The sequence below is a fragment of the Cicer arietinum genome, chromosome 8 (genome assembly GCF_000331145.2).
Source record: "Cicer arietinum cultivar CDC Frontier isolate Library 1 chromosome 8, Cicar.CDCFrontier_v2.0, whole genome shotgun sequence".
Taxonomy (NCBI): domain Eukaryota; kingdom Viridiplantae; phylum Streptophyta; class Magnoliopsida; order Fabales; family Fabaceae; genus Cicer; species Cicer arietinum.
The window spans coordinates 5,994,373-6,011,949 of NC_021167.2; the positions used below are offsets into that span (position 1 = coordinate 5,994,373).

The 17,577-nt window shown below is 23.5% G+C and overlaps 1 protein-coding gene across 1 annotated transcript; it reads left to right on the plus strand.

The window, feature by feature from the left end:
* Positions 1-7,562: 7,562 nt before the first annotated feature.
* LOC101509148 (GDSL esterase/lipase EXL3-like) lies at positions 7,563-10,832 on the plus strand. The gene is made up of 5 exons (XM_004512099.4): positions 7,563-7,927; positions 8,063-8,193; positions 8,805-9,038; positions 9,523-9,778; positions 10,330-10,832. The coding sequence occupies exons 1-5, from the start codon at positions 7,657-7,659 to the stop codon at positions 10,521-10,523; spliced, it is 1,086 nt and encodes a 361-aa protein (XP_004512156.1). The 5' UTR covers positions 7,563-7,656; the 3' UTR covers positions 10,524-10,832.
* Positions 10,833-17,577: the final 6,745 nt, after the last annotated feature.

Here is a 17,577-nt window from a genome sequence, read left to right on the forward strand (position 1 = left end):
TAAACAATAATATAAAGTTAAATAATATAGTTTTTATAAAATTTCATTTTTCTAGTTTTATTCTCTAGAAAATTATCAATTAAGTAGTTTTAATCACTATTAAAATAAAACATTTTTTATAATTCTTTCATTTTAAAATTATTAAAATTATTGAATGATTTTTTGCAAGCATGTTTAAAATACTATAAAAAGTTATTTCATAAGAATTTAGAATTTTTAAACTTCAGATAAATTAATTATAATTTTTTCAAATATAAAAATCTCAAATTAAAAGTAACAAAAATATGACCTCAACAATCAAATTTTGAACTTATTTTTTTTAGAATAATTTTTTACAATGTTGTAAACATGTTTGTAAAAAACTCATTCAAAAATATATATTGATATTCCGACAAACACTAATACTACACACATAATTATTTTATAAGTACTCAAAATTGTATTTTTATTTTATAGAAATAAAAATGGAAATGTTAAAATTTTATAAAGACTAAAAATATATTTAACCCAATAATATATCATATATTTTTTTACATTATGATGTAGATTAATGTTTTAATTCACCAAAAAATATATATTGATGTTTTAAAATTGCATTAGACTTTAGTCTTTGAATTTTCTTGTTATTCTTCTCTTTAATTTATATAAACATAGTATTTAGATTAAATTATAAACTTATAAAATTATGGTAAATACACATCTAAAAAGTAATTTTAACTTATATAATTCAAATAAATTTTATTTTGATAAACATACATTTGAAAAAAAATTATCTAAACATAGATCACGTTCAACAAAACTCAATTTTCCGCAAAAGTACATTTACAAAATGAAATTTATTTAAAAGTAAATTTGCAAATGATAATCTAAACACATATTACATATTAAGTAATTAACCATCAAACCAATTGAAGAGGTTACAGTTTCTTTTGCCATGCAACTGAAATCGTGAGACATTGTTTAATTCATAAACTGTTTGAATAAATTCAACATATATTTCAAGAAAATAATGTGCTTTAAAAAACATTGACAAAGTTACCTTGAACATGTCACACGTATAAAATCAACACTTGCGATTTTCATCTATCCAAGTTGTCATCAATCGAAATTTCAACCAACATAAGCAACTAGTTTGTTGCCTCAGGAAATGGTCTTACAGCTAAAACTCGAGTAATGAGATGGATTAACAATATTTAGGGTTCATACTCTAAATTTATAAAATAAAAAATAATAAACAATACTATCTAGTTATTGAAATATATAATTATTAATTAAGTTTATATATGATTTTAGTCTCTCTTTAGAAACTGACTTTATTTTAGTTTTAGTCTTTATAATTTTTTATTTTATTTATATCTTTACAAAATTCTTAATGTCATTTTAGTCTTTGGAAAGTGATTTGTTTTTGTTTAAGTCTTTAATGTTATCTATTGTGAATAAAAAATTATGTGGCTTAATTATAATGATGTGTCCAATTGATCTTTAACACACAAATCTAACCCCCTTTTTTTTTATTCTATCATCTTCAAAATCCATAAAAAAAATCCTCCCAATATTCAACTACATATTTATTTTTTTACACATCAAATACATCTCTCTCTCTCTCAATAATTTTCCAAATTGTACACATTGGTTGCTATAATTTATATTTTTTGCAAACTAATCCTTATAAATTTTCAAATTGGTCCCCCGAACTTGTCCAAAATTTCAATTTAGGCCAAAAAATTTAAAGCACTTTTACTTTGCTATTTATGTTTTTATCCCAAAACCTGTGCAATCTAGAAAAATAACCCACCCTTAATTAAGCATTTTTTCTGTTGAAACAATAAAATGAAGAAAAATCAACTGGAGCATTTGAATAGCTTGTAATTTTGAGTTTTCTATAATTTCTAATTACTTAATCCAAACACACTTTTAAGATTATGAGATAAAGTAATCATGAAAACTATCCTATCTGAATAATATTTTACTTTATTACTGTTAAAAAATATAATTTTTTTGTTGGTAAAAATATACAACTTAAAATTTAATAAAACAAACTATAAATAAAACATATTGAACTTGATATTAGGTTTAAAAATAAAATATTAATAATTAATTTACAAAATGTATGATTTTAGTTTTGTCATATTTTATAATCTAATAAATTATAATTTAAAATTATAAAAATATGAATTTAAATATAAATTATTTAAAATATATACTTTTTTTCACAAGGGTAATTTTTTCATTTACCTACAATATATATCGTATCCTTAGTTAGCTTGTTTAACAAATAATATATATATCTATATATGTGTGTGTGTGTGTGTGTGGTTAGTCAAATTTGCTAAGAAAATTAAAATTATTTATTAGTATGAGTGAGTTCTTTAATATAAACTTATTTTATTTTATTTTTTATATTTTTATAAAATTTGATTAATCTATAATACTTAAAAGTATTGTAAATTAATTTAGAAAAAATATATATAATTATTTTACAATAATAATTTTATTATTTAAATATAAATATATTATATTATACAGTTATGAAATGTGTACTAAATACATAAAATAATGTTATCATATGTGTATTCTTATGTACATCAAATACATAATATTTATTATATTATTGTCGGATTTTATAACATATATTTTCTTTATCCTAGCAGATGCTATAGTTAAAGAGCTTAATTAATTTAATTTTTTATTTTTGTATGTAAAATATAGATAATGTTAAAAATTGATTATTGATTATTGATTATAATAGTACGTGGACTTGCCACATCAACGCCAAAACAAAGAGTTAGAACGTGAAACTTGAAAAAAGCAATAACTTACATGTTTACGAATAAAATGATCAATATATATATTAATAAATAAATAACTTAAATGATTAATTTATTATAATTAGATAACTTAAAGTATCGTGAATTATATTTTTCTATATTTGAGATATTAATTTTTGTATTCTAAAAGAAGGATACTAAATTTATGTGTGGGTTATAGTTATTTTTTACAAGATGGATTGATCACAAATATTTTAAATTTATATATAACTTTTTTATTTTCTTTTATATTTTTGTGTTTGAGAGTTATAAAATATAATTCAAACTTTTTTTTAAAAAATATAATTGTATTTGGAGTCGGTGTTTGCATGAAATTTTTGCGTTGTAAAAAATTTAAAGTAGTGTTAAGCTTGTACATAATTTTCTTATTTTATGATATAATATTTTTATTATAATGCTATAAGATGTGATTCAAATATTTGGGTTGGAGAGTATAGTTGTATCAGGTGTCATGTGATATTTCTCTGATATTTGAGAGAAGTATATATATCCTAAAAACATTTATATAATTTTGTTTTCTAGTTTTATTCATATATAGTCAAGCATGTTATATTCCTATAATTGATTGTTTTATTTAATTTATTCATGTCTGTCTTTTTCAACAACTTTGACATCAAAATTTAATGGTAATTTAGATGGTTTATACAATAATATGTGATTAATGACTCTCAGTTGATGATTAATGCCGTGATTATTAATCATTTGATTAATACAGCTAGCCATTTTTATTGCCATAATTAATCTCGTAATTTAATTGTATATTTGAACTCAAATCATAGTTAATGAATATTTGAAAATTATGTATACAAATTGTATGGTTAATGGATATATTTGTAAATTTATAAATTAAAATTCTTATATACAATACAATATTATATATGTCATTTATTAGTTAAAAGTTTAAATATGTATTTGGTTCTTGCAAATATATTTTAATCCCTATAAGTTTTTTTTGTTTAGATTTAGTCTTAGACGATCGATTTTTATTTTTAATGTCAAATCAACATTAAAAAAATAATTTTTTTTTCTAAAAACTTCTAAATCCTTCTTTTAATTTTTATTCATATTTTTTTTATAAATTAACACTAATTATTATATATATAATCAATAAATAAATTTATTTATTAATAATTTAAAATACTTTCATTTTTAATATATCATAAAAAATGATGTGTTGATGCATATTTATATGCTCAAATGTTACGATAATTTATCATTTTTTTTTAAAGACCAAAATCGATTATTTCTAATTTTACGATGATTAAATCTAAAAAAATATATATTAATTAAAATAAAATAATGGTATATTTGCATGGAGTAAATACATATATTTAAACATTTGGGTCTTTTCCCTCCCTAGTTATTGTTATATCAATCATACACTTAGTACAGTATATATATTTCTCATTTATCGAGATTTGAGAGGAATTGTGTGACCATTTATTTTGTCTATGTCAATAATTAATGGGTAGGCGTTGCACCAAAAAAATTTAATGGGTAGGCGTTTTTACTTTTTATAACATACTACATTATAGCACTTGCCACGTACCATGTACTCCATTACAATTAGTTAGAAGTTGGCATATAAAAAAAATAGTTAGAAGTTGCTTTCGTCTACATTGTTCTAATCTCAAAAATAAATAAAATAAAATTAAAGAAAATTAATGTATTTAGTTTTACATTTAAATTATTAAATAATTTAATCATAATTTTTCTTAAATATAGTAAAAATCAAATAAACTAATAGTTTTAAATTATGATATTTATAATTTGATAAGAATAACAAGTTTTTGATGAATAAAAAATATATTAATAATTAATAATCATGACAACTGCATTAAACTCTAATACTACACTAATCCTGAAAAACAAAAAGCATCATGTGAAGATGACAATAAACAAAATATAATAAATTAAAATCATAAATAAAATTAAAATTAAATATATAAAAATCATTTATTTAAATTAAATAATATAACAATCAACTTAAATAAAATAAAATAGTGATTCGACACAAAAACTGTATACACCGTATGTATAATGAATTAAATGGAAGTAACGGCGGCTGTAAGATCAACTTGTATCTTAAGATGTAAATATAATAATAATAATAAACTTTTTATCTGACTTTTATGTATTTTTACGAGAGGATTTAGTATTCTAAGATATAAGTTAACATGAAAACTTTGTGTATTAAATTTAAGATAGTTGATAAGTTGACTCATAGTTTATAGTTGTACAATTAATTAAAGCATTAATAAAATTAATGGTTTAATTAATTTAAAAATATAAACTAATATAAAAGAGTATTCTTAGAAAAATAAAAAATAAATTTATATCAATTGTTAAAATATTTTAAAATTAGTAATTTAAAATATATTCTTATTAATTTAAATTTAATAATCTGATATATATTTTTATTTATTTAACTAATTTATTTATTTCAAATTATAATAAATAAATGATTTTAAATTGTTTAATTTAAATTATTAACTATTTTAAAATTATAACAAAAAATTATTTATTAATCTTATACAATTTTATTTATTTAGCTAGTTTATTTATTTTAAATTATAATAAATAAATTATTTTATTATAATTATTTTATTTATTTATTTGTTTATTTATAAGCAAATTATTTTAAATATTAAAATTGTTTATTTAAAGTTATTTACTAGTTTATTTTAATTATAATAAAAAATTATATATATCTAAAAAAATATATAAAAGATAAAAAAAATTGAATTACAATAATAAAAATAAAATTAGCAGAAAAAATAATAAATTATAAACTTTTGAACTATTTGAATTAATATATTAAAAAATCTTATAAAATATAAACTCATAAATAACTGTTAACAAACTACACTTATAACTTATAAACTCGTATTTTTTACCTTGCCAAATAGACCCAAAATCTCATATGAATATTCCCTCTATTCCAAAGTTAATTCCTTGTTTAAGGTTTTTACAAGAATAGTAAGAAATGCAAAAAAAGATTGGCTAATGAAGGTTGCAATTCTACTAATCTAACCATCTTGTCTATTTTTATTTCCTTCTTTTTTATTACTATTGTTTGGTAAAATTAGCCAATAATTAATAACTAACAGCTTATACTTCCTCTATCTCTAATTATAAGTATCCATTGAAAAAAGTTATTGCTAATTATAAATTATATTTTAATTTACTAAATATATTTGTTGTTATTTTCTCAAACATATCTGTTATTAATTATTTTTTTTTAATAGACAAAAAGGCAAATTTTATACATTTATGTACAAATGTCATTTTAGAAGCATCAACACATGAAATATATACGTTAACTTCACTTTCTACTTTTCTTAATAAGTGTGACAAAAGTAAAATGTATTTATAAATAGGGATGAAGGGAGTAGTTTGTAGTTGGTAACTATTAAATTAATTAAAGTGTTTGATAAAATTAACGGTTTAGTTAACTTAAAATAAATTTTATCAATCAATGTTTAAAATATTTAAAAGTAGTATGCAAAGTTTAATTTTATTAATTTCAAATTTATCAATATGATATATTTATTTATAATTAAAATTAAAAATAAACTATCTAATTTAAAATATTAATTATTTATAAATAATTTAATATATAATAAATAAATTATTTTTAATTATAAGAAATAAATTATTTTAGCTATTTTATATTATATAATTTATTTATTTAAACTATTTATTTTAAATCATACTAAATAAATTATAAAAAATTACAAATGTTAGTTATAATAATAAAAATATAATTAAAAAAAAAAAGTAAAACTATAAATTATAAATTTATAAACTATTTAAATTAAGTTATAAAAATATTATAAATTATAAATTCATAAATGACGGTTAAAAAACTTATCTTATAATTTCCAAATTATAAGCTTTAACCTCATTTCTTGCTTTACCAAAAGTACTCTTATTACTTTGAAAGTTGTTATCATAAATGCACGAGTTGCCATAAATGCACCGAGTTGTCATAAATGCATGTGTTTGTCATAAATTGCTTTAGCCTCATTTTTTTCTCTTTTGGGTTTTTAAAATGTTAGATGGATTGGTGAACATGTTGATTGGTATAGTACCCAACGACCTTATTACAAAGTAACATTATTATTTTATGTTTAATTAATTTTTAAATAATTTAATTTTACGTAAAATACTTATAACCAACCAAATTAACGGGTACATAACAATCTACCAAGTTGATAGTTGCACCACTAAGCAAACTCAAAGTCTATTACCATATTAAATATTATTATTATTAACTCATATAATTTTAAAATTTTAATTTTAAATTCAAAATACGGTGTCCAATATAATAATATCAATATTTTTTGTGAGTTAAATTCAGATTTAGGAATAAATATGTGTCAATTGTATTTATTTTGGAAAAAATATCTCTTAATTAATTCAATAATAATGATAAAAAAATAAATTCATTATTGGCCCAAGTTCGTCTTTTTAACTATTGAAGAAAATTGGGTTGAGAGAGAGAGAAAAAAAAACTCATATTAAATAATGTAAAATAAAACTATATTGATCACCACTAAACTAAACACTAGTATAATCTTTCTATATATAACATAACATAATATAGTAACCCAAACAGAAATGAATTTATTATTAATGAAATAAATTTATTTTTTTGTTGGTGTATGATGCTTCATTAACTATCACAAAAGAAACATAATTTATTTGTCATTCTTAAAATGTAAAGATATATACCAGTTGAAAAAATTTGGGCTTATAAAAGGCATTACACTAAGCTAAAATTAAGTAAAGTGCAGTCAAGTTTGTTGACATATTCCACAGAAACATGAAGTTGCTCTTTCAAAATCAAAAGCTTATTTGCTATCTTGCTACAATACTAATTATCTCTCTACATTATGGTGATGCTTTGAATCTACCAAACAATGAAACAGTCCCAGCACTGATTGTGTTTGGTGACTCTGTAGTTGACTCAGGTAATAACAACTACATCAACACTATTGTCAAGTGCAATTTTGAACCTTATGGTAGAGACTTTGGTGGAGGAAATCAACCAACTGGGAGGTTCAGCAATGGTTTAGTCCCTTCAGATATCATTGGTAAAAGAAAATGCTACTTTGTTGTTTCATTATGTTATTCATGTGTGCATGTGTAATGTATATACACATAAAAAGAAAACAGAATGAACATGTTCTTGTTAAGTTTCTTAACAAATATATTATTCATATTTTCAGCTTCAAAATTTGGAGTCAAGAAAATTTTGCCAGCTTATCTTGATCCAAATCTACAACTTCAAGATCTCTTAACTGGTGTAAGCTTTGCCTCCGGTGGCGCTGGATATGATCCTCTAACTTCTAAACTAGCGGTAAATATGTTTGAATTGATTTATTTGAATTTATATACTCACATAAGCACACATAAGCACTTATAAGAGTGTTTGGAATTCAGAGAACTTATAATGTGTCCATCAGTTGTTTTTAGTTAATTATTTCTATAAGCTCTTCGGGTTATTATGTATGAAAAAGGTTTATGGCTTATACAAGCCTGACCCAAGGGCCAAACAACCAAAGCAAGAACTTTAGGCCTCAAAATTTTGATATAAACAAAGGCTAAAAAAATTTAATTATAAATATATAATATGATACGATAGATTAGTTATAAATGTCCAACATGTTCAATTGTTCAAGATAAGAGTGTCATATCTATCTTGATCCATGTTCGAGTTTTGATGGAACAAGACCTGATTATTTTTTATTTTTTATAAGCCTTGTGTTATTTCTTTTTTATTTAAAGAGGTCTCACTATAACATTTGCTTTAGGCCTCGGGACATGTTGGGTTGATCTTGGGTTTAAAAACTTTATTTTATTTAATTAAGCGGTTTATCTAAAGAATATCATCTTGAATTTGATCCTTAATTGGATGCATACTTTAGCGTACGTCCAAACTAACTACAATTTACTTTCTATTGTTATTAGTCTGTGATATCATTATCAGAGCAGTTGAACATGTTCAAAGAATACAAAAATAAGATAAAGAAAGCAGTTGGAGAAAAGAGAATGGAAATGATAATAACAAAGAGTGTATACATAGTGTGCATAGGAAGTGATGACATTGCAAATACTTATGCTCAATCACCATTTAGGAGTGCAGAGTATGATATTCCATCATACACAGATTTATTGGCTTCATATGCCTCAAATTTCTTGCAGGTATGTTCTATTAAACAAACAAAAGCATATCATATGTGCACTATTCTTTGTACATTTTGAAGTTAATCAATGTAGCTTTAACATTTTCCCAAATCCCATTAAGTAAATATCCTCTTTCTAGTCAATTTTTCTTGATGTTATATATTTACTTCCTATTCTATTTTGATATGTAATGTAGTGAATTACAAAAAGATACTTTTTTATATATTTTTTTTTGTTAAATATTATATTTATAAAAAACATTTTTAGTTTCATAACGTACATAAGTAAGAAAATAATCTTTAAAAAAAAATACTATATACAATTGTTCATCTCAATCGTCTTCGGAGTCACTCACATATTCGGAGTCACTCGCGTAGACAAATTTATAATATTTGACTGGTTTAGAATTTTGAATTAGAATGTTGTATTTTATAACTTTATTTTCTTCTTTTAGTGTTGTAATTAGTTATTGCCTGAAAATATAAAAATAAATTGAATGCAGGAACTTTATGGTTTAGGAGGTAGAAGGATTGGAGTAATTGGCATGCCAAATATAGGGTGTGTGCCCTCACAGAGAACAATTAGAGGAGGCATTCAAAGAGGATGTTCAGATTTGGAAAACCAAGCAGCAACACTCTTCAACTCCAAACTAGTATCTCAAATTGAAGCCTTTCAACATCAATTTCTAGAGGCTAAGCTTGTCTACCTCGATATTTATAATCCATTAATGGATATAACTCAAAACCCTACTAAATATGGTAATCAAACACAATCATTGTCATTATAAAAAAAAAAAAAAAAAAAAAAAAAAACATTATTGTCTTTTATATATAACTCAATATATTTACATATTATTAGAAAGTCAATTATACATCATATTCATCAGAACTTATAAAAGAGACTTGAATCCTCTACAGTAGTTGCACAGTGCAACAATAATAGAAATCAAATAGATTGATGTTGCATTGTTCAACTGCTTTAGAAGATTCTAACACATATAAACGTATAATTATATCGATCTAAACTCGTATGTCTTTGTTGTACACTTGAAACTATATAATATTGAGGTCTCCTACAATGTGTAGCAGTTGTGGTGATCAAAAAATCTCCACAACTGATGTACTGTACAACTGTTGTAGGAGATTCAAATATATATAAAGGTCTAACTATATTATCAATTCTAGAAACGTGTGGCTTTATTGTACACTCAAAATTAAATAATAATGAACTTCTCCATTATTTTTAGAAATGTAGAGTGTATTTTCTAATATGTGAATAACTTTTTCATGATATTTTGTGCATGGTTTAGGTTTTGAAGTATCAGACAGAGGATGTTGTGGAACAGGAAACATAGAAGTAAGCGTACTATGTAACCATTACAGCTCAGACACATGTTCAAATCCTTCAAGCTATGTATTCTGGGACAGTTACCATCCTACACAAGAGGCTTATAATGTGCTTTGTTCTATGGTCATTGATGATAAAATTAAGGATTTCTTCTAGAGCATTTTCACTCTCAGTCTTGACTTATACTCTATTTGGTTCTGTTTTCTACAATTTTGGCTTCTTGTTCACCAATGCTCATATCTTTTAATTTTTTTTATTAGTGACAGTTTGAAGTAGGCCCATGCTATCAAAATGGTATATACCTAATAAAGCATGTAATACTAGAGTTATAGGAATTGACTTACTTCATGGTCTTTCTTATATTGATAATAATTGGCGATTTGTAATAATGTATAAGACTTGTATATTTGTATCTTCAATTTATGAGTTTGGTGGTATTTAATGTGACGAGTGTGTTTGTTTCAAGTTATATTAATAGATTTTTGGAAATATATAAATAGATCATATGTATTTTTCAGTTATATGGAATTTAACTGAAATATAAATAAACGGAGATTTTCAATCAATTGAGTTTAGTAATGTGTGTGGGTTTTTTTGTCAAAATTAATTTTTTATTGAATAATATTTAATCTGAATTGAAATATAAAAAGTAATAATATATAAAAAATCGAGATATCTAATTAAAAATTAAGATGAGATACATCAACTTTTTAAATATAATTTTTATTTATATTTTATTGATGAGTAATATAGTTTTTGTGGTCCCTTTTATTGAACTTCAGTTTTCTGTTCTTATCCTTTTGTTTTTCTAACACTAAAGAAATAGCATAGCAAAGAATTGGGAGTAACATTTGGGTCAAAATTCACACCAAGATACCAACATAAAGAGGGAAGTTGCAAGTTTAAGGAAAAGAACACAAAACATCAGTGTCTTGGCCTCTCGGGGGAGGGGCCTAATAAGAAGGCTGCTATTTAAACACCCCTTTTGCTAACACACCTTCTTAATAGATTAATTTGATTTTTCATATTTTAAGTCCATCATCACTGTTGTATGTGCTTTTAGATCCACACAACATTTTGGAGACTAATCTGAGTTTGATCTTGATCTAGAATCCTCTGAAATGATGAAGTTTGGTGATATTTTAGGCCTTACTCCCAAACTCCTCAAATTAAGATTCTCTAATAATTTTATTGTGAGTTTGTTGATATGTTTATACCCAAGAGGGTGGGTTTTGGTTCTTCCCTTGGTACAAAATAATTTATATTTTTGTCACCTACAATGGGTTTAGAGTCCTAGTTAGGGGTTACTATTTACACCACCATTTTTTCTAATGCATCTCCCTCATACATAATGTGTACTATATAATTATGGATTGAGCTAGGAAACTTCAATTGCGGAAATTAGAGGGGGAGAATATTGAGAGCTATTTTTATACTCTTTAGTGCAACCACAGTGATGATGGTTTCTTATTTGAGTCCATTGACAAATTGATCACACAATTATACATCATTTAATTATAATTTTTATAATTAATATTTTATAAGTATTTGATTCCTCTATATTCAATACCTCAAATTTTTTATCAGTTGAGTCTCATTAATATTTTTATATCATTACTATTTAACAATATTAAGTTATTTTATTGTAATATAATTTATTAAGTAGAATATGCGAAAAAATGTGAAAAGAGAATGTTTATAGTCCCCTTTTTCTATTAAACACCTACTTTTTTCATCCTTCAATTTGAGCACATAATGGATGGTGCTTCTTAATTATTACACGTTATATATTAATCTTAAATTTTTAAGGATATTTAAAAAAATTATAATACAAAAAATTATATATTAAAAAAATATAGTATAAAAAATTATATAATAAAAAATATCAAAGTTATGGTTGTGATAAATATTTTTTCTTCTTAAATTCTAGGTTCAAAATTCTATATTTATAATTTTTTATGCCCTTATTGTTGAATAGGTAAAAAAAATGATTAGGCTTTTCTTAATCTTATACTAAAATTAGTACTCTCGAAAATAAAAATGTTGTCTTTATCAATTCTCCTATTCTTGCTACTCTTTAGTTCTTCAAGTTTGTGAAGAACAAAAAAAAATCATATTATTTTTTATAACAATCTCGTCACTAACAATTGTCGATTCCTATTTTCATTTTAAAAAAATTCTTTTATTGAAATAATTATTGAATGAGATCTATCATACAAAAGTATGTTGATCGCAAGAATCATTATATACATTTAATTATAAAATTCAAGATAAATTGATTAATATGTATAAAACATAATGAAATATTAATATCAAATCAATCATAATCAAAATAATAATTATCGTATGACTTATAAAAAGAATAAAAACATGTATAGAAAAAATAAAACCAAATTCAAACCTCACACAAATCACTTAGAATTCTCAAGGACGGCCTGGTGAGAAGAGAGAAACGAAAATGAGGTTGAAGATGACCATTGATATATGAAGGAGGGTGCATTGGATAAATGGGGGTGCAAATAGAACCACTGCAAATAAAGATCTATTGCATTTGGAAAAAAAAAAAGGAAAAAAAAACTTTAAAAAGCATTAGAGAATTATTATCGCCACCAAGCCTTTTACATTATTACCCTCTTCTCCTTTTAAATGTGTTTTGTTTTGTTCCTTTAAAATAATTATAAGAATTTAGTTTAAATCCTGACCATAACCTATAATTTAACATTATTGATATTTTTAAGTTGATTTAGGATTTAATAATTCCTTTAAAATATTTTTTATATGTGCAAATACCAAATATATATACATACATTATTTTCTCTTTATTTATTTAAATTTTACTCATTCACGAACTCTTTTCTTTCGACGACTCTCAACCACCTTAACCATTTTTCGAAAACTACCTCTTAACCAAGGGCTGTCCATATCTTTTTAATTAAAAGTTAATTTTTTAATTAAAATATTGAAATTTTATAAAAATTAAAACACATATTTAACTTTATAAATTTGTTATAATAGTACAACATTTTTATGACACTTTTAATTTATAATGAAATTTATTTCAACTGGTATGGTGCAGACCTTTATTTTTGTTACTGGATTTGTTCCCAAATTTTATGCATGCATAAGTTCGTCCAACACGGCCATTGATTGCTCTAGATATAAGACGTGATAGAAGACAATAATGAAAAGAAAATGATTTTCAATTATGTCTAAAAAGTTTAATTTCTTTCTCCTACACTATGGTTGGTCCTATACCATCTCATGGGTTAATTATAAATGGCCATGACCCATAACATTGGACAACAGCTACAAATAAGCAATGATGTCCAATTTGTCAATGGATGATTGCATGCTTTGTGAAGGTCCACCAAATATATGGGTGGACGATAATTACGGTTGATGGATCAAGATATTTTCATTGAGTGAATGTTACTACTATAATTAGGTTTATGGGATGTAAATAGTTTTACACCGACAAAAACTATAAAAATAAATATAAATCATTGAATGAATAATTATTTTATAATAAAAATTATAAGTATGAAGTGAGATGATCAAATTAAATATTATTATTTACTGTTAATATAAAATTAATTTATATTAAAAATACATATTTTCTTTTCACTAAAATATTTTTATTGAGTGAATGTTATATATATTTTCTATTTATCAGGTATAAAATTGTGTTAATTTTATTTGTTAATAAAATAAATAATTTTTTCAAAAAAAGAACAATTTTTATATTTTCAGAAACGATAAAAATATTAAATTCATTATTTTTATTATTTTAAAAAATACATCATTTTTAACTTGCATTTTATATTCTTTTGATCACAATGATATACTTTAAAAGTTGCTTATATTTTTTAAAGTACCATTGTTTCATTCACACGTAGAAAAGAGAGTTAAGACTTAAGTTTAATAGAGTTTGTATGATTTTGTTTTACCCATTAATTGCTTAATCTAACTGTGAAAGGAGTTCTTAAAAAAAGTGTATTGTAAAAAATGAAGATTTATACGATAAACCAAAATCTCAAACCCATTTCAATCTTTCCATTTACTAGTTTTTATTGAAATCCCTTTCACTGTATTTGAGCAAAGTTTGTTTTTTTTATTGGTGTTTCTCGATCATCAAAATCTACAAGAACCTTAAAAAAATCTGAACCATTGGTTGAATCCAATGATAATATTTTTGGGTTCCTTTGGTGAGGGATTTAATTACAAAACATGTGAAACTATGGTAAAGTTAAAAAGTAACATATTTGCTGGATTTTTGAGAATTTCTTCAAGATTTTACTATTTGATTTCATTAAGTGCCTCCTACTAACACCCAAAAATTGCCATTTTACATTTTGCACACACGTACACGGTGAGGTATTCTGCTGCAAAATATATATGCTTATGTGCTCTTCAATTGTTTGATTTATTTTTAGCCAAATAACACATTATCTTGTCCATTGGGTGTGTGTCTTTTTCATGATCAACCAATGTGCCGGAGGGTCCCAATTTGTGGCATTTCCAAGTATAGGACAAATTAAAAGCCGATTTAATCTCACATCTATGTATACCATCCAGACAAAAAACATTGTAGCCTAAATGAAAATTCGACGAAGACATAAAGTTCAAACCACTTCATTTTCCCTAAAATGTGATGAAAACTAAATAATACTGCCTAGATGAAAAAGTGGTAATCATGACTTCCTTATGCACCACTTTTTTTTCCACTTGTAGACGAGCATTTAAAAATCATAAAAAGTTTTCAATATTATTTAAAATAATATTTTATAAATTATTTATTTTTATGACATAATTTATGTCAATTTAATATATAATATATATTTTTTTAATCAACATAATATTATTTCAATAATAAAAATAAAAATTATTAATATATATTTGTAAGAAATAACATCTGTGATTGTTAGAATTTTAAATATTAATTTGAATTGATGTATGATGAACTATGGTCCATGTTATCTTTGTGTTCTGTCTTGTTTTTGCACCCATTCATATATGTTTTCATGATTCATAAAGTAAAAATGCTGAAAATTACTCAAATGCTGAAAACCACGTTGACGTTGTAAGTTCAAAATTTTGATATAAAAAAATGGGTCATGCGTAATATAAAGTATGTGTTGAATATAATAGTGTTGCACCCACCAAGCTTGCTTTTTTCCCGTGACCATATAAAAATAATGTTATTTATTTGCCTTCCAGCAGTGTCGCAATTTGTCTCTAGTTAAAAAAGGATTATGGTCATGGTTTGTTATAAAAAAAATGATTACGCTAATGGTTTATTATAAAAATAAAAATATAAAAATGATTGTGGTTATGGAGTACTTAAAGAGTTAATTGTGTAATTGATTAAAAAATACCAACCAATTAATATAAAACATTCGTATATTCCATGCAGGAAATCACCAACACGCATAATAAAGGGCCGTCAGTGTGTTAATATGAGGTGGATATAGTGGGTCACATGGATAGCACAAACATAGCAGTAAGTGCATGTGTAGTTGTAGTTTTTTAATTAAATATTTATAAAATAATATATCGCCCCATAATATATTGTTCTAAATTCTAATCGCATAGGTGTATCATGCCTACAATTAGGATTAATGAGTTCCACTGCTGAATAAAAAAACTAATAATTGTAGTTATTAATTAGTAAAAATTAAGTACATTAATTTAATTGCAGAAGTTAAAATATGATTTTAAGAAGAAAAATAAATATTGAAACAAAATTTAAGCTGAGCAACAATAACGTGGAGAAGAAAAGATTATGCAAAGGTCAAATGTAATATAAATTACTTTTCAGTTATTATTTTATTTATCTTATTTAAGAGTGAGAATATGTCCGACTTTAAAAGGTCTGAGTTTTATCTACAATTAATTTAATTGCAAAAATTAAAATATGATTTTAAAAAGAAAAAAAAATATTGAAACAAAATTTAGGCTGAGCAACGATAGCACGAAGAAGAAAAGATTATGCGAGGGTCAAATGCAATATAAATCACTTTTTAGTTATTATTTATGGATTTTATTTAGGAGTGAGAATATGTCACACTTTAAAATGTTTGAGTCTCATCTACAATTAATTTTTTAGGCTTAAGTATAATTTACGGTGTATCATAGGTTTTTTTTTCTTTTCGATATAATATTTTTAAAAGTCTGGTCTGACTTGAACATCTACTTAAAAGTCTTATTCACATGAAAATATTTAAATGTTATATTTTACATCAAATAGGCTAAACTGTGTCTTTATAAAAAAGAGAACTAATAAAATTATAATCAAATATAATAAAATAATAATAATGCATTGCAACAACCTTCTTAATTAGAAAAAAAAAAATGAATCAATAATTAGTCCCTATAAACATATCAAGTTACATGTTATATTCATACCAATTTACATGATGTTTTCTACATACCAATATACATATTTATATATATTAAACACAAAATAATTTTTAAAAAACCTGAAACAAACACTCTTTAAATCCTAAAGCATAATTTTTTTGTTTTAAATAATATATTTTTTCCTGAAACAAATATGAAACGACTATTGAGTGATTGTATAATTGAACAACTATAGAATATGGAACGACTATCGAATATGGAACGACTGCCGAATATAAAATGACTACCGAATATGGAATTACTACTGAGTGATTGCATAATTGATATATTTTAAAATAAAAAAATATATTATTAATAAATAATAATAATAACAATAATAAATAATATTAATAAATAATATTAATAAATAATAAAATATACAAAGGCCGACCTGTCATGTATAATAGTTTTTTTATAAATTCGAGTCTAATTATTTAAATAAATAGGTTTCAAAAATAATATGAATATAACTTTTTTATTAAATAGATCATGCTAGACTAAACCATAAGTAAGTCGAGTTACATGCCCCTGACGACGGTTTAATCTATTCTCCTCCCTAATTCTACTATAATACTATAAATCGTCGAATTTTACAACTTTTCACTTTAATGATGTATCTTTCTAAGAAGAATAAACCATTAAATTGACTTGTGAATATTTAAACATCTCTAAAACTAATATCCGACTTTATGAATATTTTAACATAATTCTTGTTCTATCAAACATTTTTTTTTAATTAGACTTGTCTATTGATCTTTAGATTTTGAGAATATTGTTTGTATTGACGAGACACTTTAATTTTAATTATTTT

Bases quoted from the DNA above. Each gene is read 5' to 3' on its own strand.
- LOC101509148 (XM_004512099.4), top strand. From the start codon at position 7,657: ATGAAGTTGCTCTTTCAAAATCAAAAGCTTATTTGCTATCTTGCTACA. The intron at 7,928-8,062 runs GTAAAAGAAAAT...TCATATTTTCAG, and splicing joins AGTCCCTTCAGATATCATTG to CTTCAAAATTTGGAGTCAAG. The intron at 9,039-9,522 runs GTATGTTCTATT...AATTGAATGCAG, and splicing joins ATGCCTCAAATTTCTTGCAG to GAACTTTATGGTTTAGGAGG.